General features: G+C 51.9%; 1 protein-coding gene across 1 annotated transcript in view; it reads right to left on the reverse strand.

The window, feature by feature from the left end:
- GSG1L (GSG1-like) overlaps positions 1-7,132 on the reverse strand; it is a 168,241-nt gene that overhangs the window by 89,531 nt on the left and 71,578 nt on the right. The window contains exon 2 of the mRNA XM_006756853.2: positions 4,558-4,710. Coding sequence (XP_006756916.1) covers positions 4,558-4,642 — 85 coding nt within the window. The 5' untranslated portion in view covers positions 4,643-4,710. The remainder of the gene's footprint in view (positions 1-4,557; positions 4,711-7,132) is intronic.

Below are 7,132 nucleotides of genomic sequence, written 5' to 3' on the forward strand. Positions count from 1 at the left end.
CACCTATTGGTCATCTCTATGTCTTCTTTGGAGAAGTGTCTATTCAGGTCCTATGTCCATTTTTAAATTGAATTCTTTGTGTTTTTTGGAGTTGAGTTGTATAAGTTTTTTATACATATTGGATATTAACCCCTTACCAAGTGTGTCCTTGGTGAAAATGTTCTCCCATTCAGTGGGTTATTTTTTCATTTTGTAGACGGTTTCCTTTGCGGTGCAAAAACTTTTTCGTTTGATGTAGTCCCATCTGTTTATTTTTCCTTCTGTTTCCCTTGCCTGGGGTGATATATCAGAAAAAAATATTGCTGCAAGAATTGTCCAAGATTTTACTGCCTATGTTTTCTTCTAGGGGTTTTGTTTTTCTTCTAGGATTTTTGTGGTTTTGAGTCTTACATTTAAGTTTTAATCCATGTTGAGTTATTCTGGTATGTGGTGTAAGAAGGTCGTCTAGTTGCATTTTTTTCCACCTATTTGTCCAGTTTTCTGAACACCGTTTATTGAATAGACTATCTTTACTCCATTTATATTTTTACCTCCTTTGTCAAATATTAATTGACCATACAGGTGTGGGTTTATTTCTGGGCTCTCTTGTTTGTTCCAATGATTTATATGTTTAGTTTTATGCCAGTGCCATGTTGTTTTGGTTACTGTGGACATGTATAGTACAACTTGATATTAGGTAGGGTGAGTTCTCCAACTTTGTTCTTCTTTCTCAGGATTGCTGTGGCTATTGGGCGTCTTTTGTTGTTCCATATCAACTTTTGGAATATTTGTTCTAGTTCTATGAAATACGTCATTGGTATCTCTTTTTATTTTTTCCCCAGAGAGGAAGAGAGAGGGGGAGAGACAGAAACACCAATGATGAGAAGGAACTATCTATCAGCTGCCTCCTGCATGCCCCCTACTGGGGATCAAGCCTGCAACCTGGGCATGTGCCCTTGATCAGAATCGAACCTGGGACCCTTCAGGTCATAGACCATCACTCTATCCGCTGAGCCAAATTGGCCAGGGCACACCATTAGTATCTTGATAGGAATTGCATTGAATCTATAGATTGCTTTGGATAGTAGGGACATTTTAATGATGTTAATTCTTCCTATCCATGAGCATTGTATATGCTTCCACTTATTTGTATTTTCTTCAACTTTTTCTTCAGTGTCTTATAATTTTCAGCGTACAGGTCTTTTACATCCTTGGTTAAATTTATTCCTGGATTGCTCTCTTTTTTTGTCAATTGTAAATGCAATTATTTTCTTAGTTTCTCTTTCTCATTATTGGTGTATAAAAATGCAACTGATCCCTGGCCAGTATTGCTAAGAGGTTAGAGAATTGACCTGCGCATTGAAGGGTTTCAGGTTCGATTCCTGGTCAAGGGCACATTCCTGGGTTGAATGTTCATCCCTGACCCCAGTCAGGGACGAGTATGAGAGGCAACCAATCAATGTGTCTCTCTCACATTTCTCTCTCTCTCTCTCTTTCTTTCTTTCTCTCTCTCCCCTCCTCTGCCTCCCTTCCACTTTCTAAAAATCAATGGGAAAGATATCCTCAGGTTAGGATTAACAAAATTTAAAAAGCAACTGATTTCTGGATATTTATTTTTTTACCCTGTTACTTTACCTAATCCATTTATCAGTCCCAGTTGTCTTTTGGTGGAATCTTTATGGTTCTCTATATATACAGCATCTTTTTATCTTAGAATAGTGACAGTTTTACTTCTTCCTTTCCTATTTGGTTGCTTTTTATTTCTTCTTCTTGTCTGATTATTGTGGCTAGGACTTCCGGTGCTATGCTGAATAGGAGTGTGAAAGCAGACATCTGTATCTTGTTCCGGATCTTATGGGAAAGGCTTTTAGTTTTTGCCCCTGAGTATGATGTTAACTATGGATTTGTCATATATGGCCTTTAATATGTTGAGGTATGTCCCTTCTAGTCCCACTTTGCTGAGTTTTTATCATAAATTAGAGGCCCAGTACACAAATTTGTGCACGGGTGGGGTCCCTCGGCCTAGCCAGCGATCGGGCCCATTGTGGCATCTCCCCCAATACTGATCAGGGCGATTGGGCTGGCCAGGGGAGTTGTGGGGAGGGGCCTCGGGAGGTTGGCTGTGGGAGTGCACTGACCACCAGGGGGCAGCTCCTGAATGAATTGAGTGTCTTCCCCTTGTGGTCAGGGTGCGTCATAGTGACTGGTCGACCAGTCGTTCTGGTCGACATGGTCACTTAAGCTTTTATATATGTAGATGGGTGCTGGATGTTATCAAATGCTTTTCTGCACCTATTGATATCACGAGGTTTCTATCCTTCATTTTGTTTATGTGATGTATCACATTAATTGCTTGTGGCTATCGTACCAGCCTTGCATCCCAGGTATAAATCCCACTTGGCCATGGTGTATGACCTTTTTGATGTATTGCTGGATCTGGTTTGCTAATATTTTGTGAGGAGCTTAGCATCCATGTTCATCGGGGATATTGGCCTATAATTTTCTCTCTTTGTGGTGTCTTTATCTGGCTTGTAAATTAGGATGGTTCTGGGCTGGTACAATGAGCTTGGGAGCCTTCTGCCTCCTGGATGCTTTGGAATGGTTTGAGGGGACAGATGCTCGCTCTTGAGTGTTTGGTGAAATTACCTGTGAGGCCATCTGGTCCAGGGCTTGCTTGTTGGGAGTTCTGAGCACGGCTTCAACTTCATTAGTTGTAACCGGGTGAAAACTGTGATAAGCCCTTCGAGGTAGGGGAAGCCCCACCCTTACCCCACCCCCAGAGGCCTGCGTGGGGAACTGGAGGGCTGCCTTGGGCCTACGCCAGCTCTCGTGCTGTGACGGGAGTGAGCTGGTTGTGGGGAAGGCCGGATGCTTGGGATAACAAAGGGGGTTCATGGATGGTTAGTGGAGGCAAAGAAAAGGAGCATCAAGACCCTCACCCAGCCCTATGGTCTCGTCTCCAACAACACTCCTACTCCCCCATCTCTGCCCCCCGGCCATTCTGAACTAGGGATGTTTCCAGGATATGCCACCTCCTGAGGCCTTGGCCCATGCTGGTCCCTCCACCTGGAATACCCTCCCCAAGTTGCCCATGAAGCAAACACATTTTCTCCAAGTCTCAGCTCAGATGGTGCCTTCCCTCCCCACCCATTCCCACCCCGGGCAGACGCGGGTGCTGCTCCCGCAGGACTCACCTGCTGGTACACGGAGGTCAGCCCCCCGTGCTACGCTCATTGGGTGAGTCTGTCTCTCTCCCAAATGCAAACTCCAGGAGACCAAGGATCCAGATGTTTGTTTTTCCTTTGACCCCCCGGCCCCCTCCCCCAAGCCTAGCACAGTGCCTGGTGCCCAGCAGGCCTTCAAGGAATGTCACTTGAGTAAATGAATAAAAGATGAAAAAAGAAAAGAATAATTAGGCCCTCCGTCCAGGATAGCTGGAGTGAGGTGAGCACGAGCCAAATCGACACTCTGCCATGAGGTCCCGCTACTTTTTCTTCCCTCTTCTTTTCTCCCCGCTCCCCCTCATCCCTGCCCCCTTGCTGTATGGCTACATTCCCACACGTTGTGATCTGCGGGACGTGCTACAATTTCTTGAATTCAGCTCTTTTCTTTGAAGGCTCCCTCTGTCACGTACACACCTCAAATAGGGGGCGGTGATGTCCCTACCAAAGGCGCAGCGTCCCGGTCTCATCAGACAGAGGATTTGTCCGGGGCGTGAAGAACAGGATTAGACAGGCAGGCTTTCCATTCACACCGGGCGCTTCAGACACAGCCGTCTCACCGGTCAGGCGCCTGAGTGATCGCTCACCGGCTCCCTCATCCCCTCCCGCCTCCCGCTTAACCCCTGGTGACCTGGAGCTGTGGAAATAACCCTGGGCCGCCGGCCACCTAATCCATGGCTTTTGCGGATGTCCTCCATCTCCACCTCCCGGAGTTCTAGGGTGCCACTGACCTCCCCACCCCACCCCCGCCACCCCTTCTTCCTGAAACCCTCGAAATCCTCGGCGCTGCAGCATTTGCCGTGACCTCTGCCCACCCCACACTCGCCTCTGCGCTTCTGGCTGAGTTTGCTGAGCCAGCTTCCTGCTGGGCATGGCCACGTGGCTGCCTCCAAGGGGAAACACGGAAGCAGATGAGGCCCACCATGGCAAGCAGGATCCCTTTATACCCCTGCGAACATCGCCACCGGCGCCCATTCTCACAAGTACCTCCCTCTCCCTTGTGCCCCACACCCCTCCCTCCGCCCCCCCATAGCAAGCTTGGGACGTTCAGCTCCTGAATTCCTCTCAAGCTCCTCCAGGAGCCCCGGGAAGGCTGTTTCTGGTCACTGCGCTAACCCAGTGCTACTGGCACGGCGCCTGGCACACGACAGACCTCGATGAACACGTGCTGCCTGAGTGGGGAAGTGAGCCAACCGTCCCACTGACAAATGGCAACGCTGACGCTCAGAGAAGAGGAGTGATTGGCCCACGGTCATCGGACGGACAGCCAGGACTGGGCCCCAGGGTGGCTCCGTGCCCGCCGTGCCCGCTCCGAGCACAGGGAGGTGCCCTGGCTCCCGCCAGGGCCGCGCCTTACCTGAGAGCACCGTGAACACGGCCGCGAAGGCATTGAGCTTGAGCCCGTCGATGACGCTGCTGGAGTGGAAGAGCTCGAGACACATGAGGCTGAAGCCGACCAGCAGCAGGAGGATGTAGAGCACCTCGGAGACCACCGACAGCCACAGGACCCCTGCGGGACAGGGCAGAGGCCGTCAGAGGGCGGCAGGGCGGCCGCTGCGTGCCCACCCCACCGCTCCCTCGGCCAGGGCATTGGGCTGTTTGGAACAGACCTCAGCTGGAGGCTGTCCTGCTTAGGGTAAGACCGCCATGGCCACACATCCTCCTCGCAGACTGGCTCAGGACCCGAGCCCACGTTGGTCGGCCCGTGGCACTCTGGGTGGTGTTACTTGTGCAGGTGGCATGTGACCAATATGGGGGCCCATTCAGAGGGGAGGGGGGAGCTTCTATCCTGTGGCTGTGCCAGAGCCTCTCGTGCTCGGCCCACCTGTCGGCTGACGGCCGCGGGAGCCATCCTCAGCCAGGCGGGTGGGATGAAGCTGACGCTGTGTTACTGAGCAGAGCGACTGAAAGGTGACCTCCCTGGACCAGCAGCCACCAGCCCTGGGGCTTCCCTGTGGTTCGGCCGGTCAGTGTGACGTTCCCTTATCTGCAGCTATGAGCATCCCAACTCATGCACACATCACGCCTGCCTCAGGGGCACCTTCACTTTCATCTGCCCTGCACCCTCCTCCACTGTTTTCTCTAACCCACCACTGCTGCTCCCTCACTGTTCTCCCCGGGAGCTGCCAGGGTCTGCTGTGGGTCCCCCTTTCTGGGCACAGCTGATTGGCCCAATGCGATCACATGACCAAGAGTTGGCCAATCAAAGCCCTTCTCTAGGAACTGAGCCTGGAAACACTGACAGGAGGAAAGGCTCTGACAGCATGAGCGCCTGGTTCCCGCCGGTCCTGAAGGCAGACGCACTCCTGTCCTTCCGGTGGTTTGGCTGTTCAGAGCTACGGTGCAGTCCCCGAGGCAGCACAGCTCTCTTCCCCCAAATTGGTCCAAATTGAGTTCCCATCATCTGCCTCTTAGTTTAGGGGCATCTTCCATTTCGCCCGCCCCACATGCCCCCTGCTTCCCACATGCTTTTCAACTGGGGAGCCCCTTCCCTCCCTCTGCCTAAGCAGCTCAGCTGCAGCTGACCCACAGCTGGGCTCCTTGTTTGGGCACACGAATCATACATGGCCCCTAGTCATTGGTTCAGGAATGGTCCTCTCTATGCCCCAGTTTTTTCACCTATAACATGACCAGGCCACCAATTGGCAGATGTCAAAGAAGGTAGAGCCAAGAGATGAAGGAAAATCGTGTTCTATAACATGAGGATAATAAAGCACCGATTCATACATTGCTGTGCTGTGAGGATTCAACCACACAGCAGCGTAACGAGCTCATGCGTAGCACACAGTGAGAGCCGGCTGCGTGAGTGCTATTGCAGCTGTGTGGGCGGAGCACAGTGGGGACCAGGTTTCCTGAATGAGGTCAAGGCTACAGACAAGGTCAAGGTGGAGAAATAAAACTGGGGGAGCAGGTAAGATTCTGAGGAAAAGGGCAGAAAGTAGAAGATGGAACACATCCGCGTCCCTTGCCTTCCAAACCACACTAAGCACATGGTGTGAGCAAGACACATACTTCAGAGAAGGGACGCCGGGCCAGGCTTGCCCAGCCAGGGATGGACACGTGACTCGAGTCAGTTCAACAAAACTTCCGCCAGAACCACTGGGGAAGAAACTGCTTTCCTCCACTGGTTTTGAGTCTGGGAAGATGTCAGCTTAGAATTGACCCGGCCACCAATTGGCAGATGTCAAAGAAGGTAGAGCCAAGAGATGAAGATCGTGTTCTATAACGTTGTTTGAGCCCCTAGATCCAGCCATGCCTGAAGCTGCCCGTCATCGGTTCTTTCAATTTGAGGTAGGATTCTGTCACAACTAAGAGTCCTGATCTTCAGCTTTTCTGTTCTCTGGCACTTTCAAATGTGTGTGTGTGTGTGTGTGTTTCCTATCTCTGTGCCTTTTGCACTAGTTGTTCCTTCACCTGGAATATCCTAGGGGCAGCCAACATATGTGGAGCCGGCAAGCAGCAATTGCAGCGTCCCTGTCTGCTCCCCGAGGAAGAAGGCCGGTTCCCAAACACCGACTACCATCCCCAGCACAGCGGGGCTCTGAGAGCTTTGAAGAACTTTTTCTTTCCCCCCTCTCTTTTGTTGTTGCTATAAAAACATCACATCTCCTGGGCATCCCTGGATTTCTGTACGAGAATAATGTGCACTTGGCAGCCGGGATGTTGTTAAAACACTCCCTGGCACGCCCACTGCAGCCTCCAGGCCCATCGCTGGCCTAAGGCCCGCCAGGCAGCAGGGAGGGAGGCCGATGTAGGGCGAGCTGGGCTGTCTCCCTCCCAGCAGCCTTCACCTCCGGCGGCTGCTGTCCCGCGTAGGGGAGGCTGCCCCTCACCATGGCCGCCCTGACTCAGCCGCCTCCCCTGCGCCGCCCCCCGCCCCAGGCGGTGCTCTCACCTGCCCAGGTGGGCCCTGGGCCAGGCCTCCCCACGCA

This window comes from Myotis davidii, unplaced genomic scaffold (assembly GCF_000327345.1).
Source record: "Myotis davidii unplaced genomic scaffold, ASM32734v1 scaffold934, whole genome shotgun sequence".
NCBI lineage: Eukaryota > Metazoa > Chordata > Mammalia > Chiroptera > Vespertilionidae > Myotis > Myotis davidii.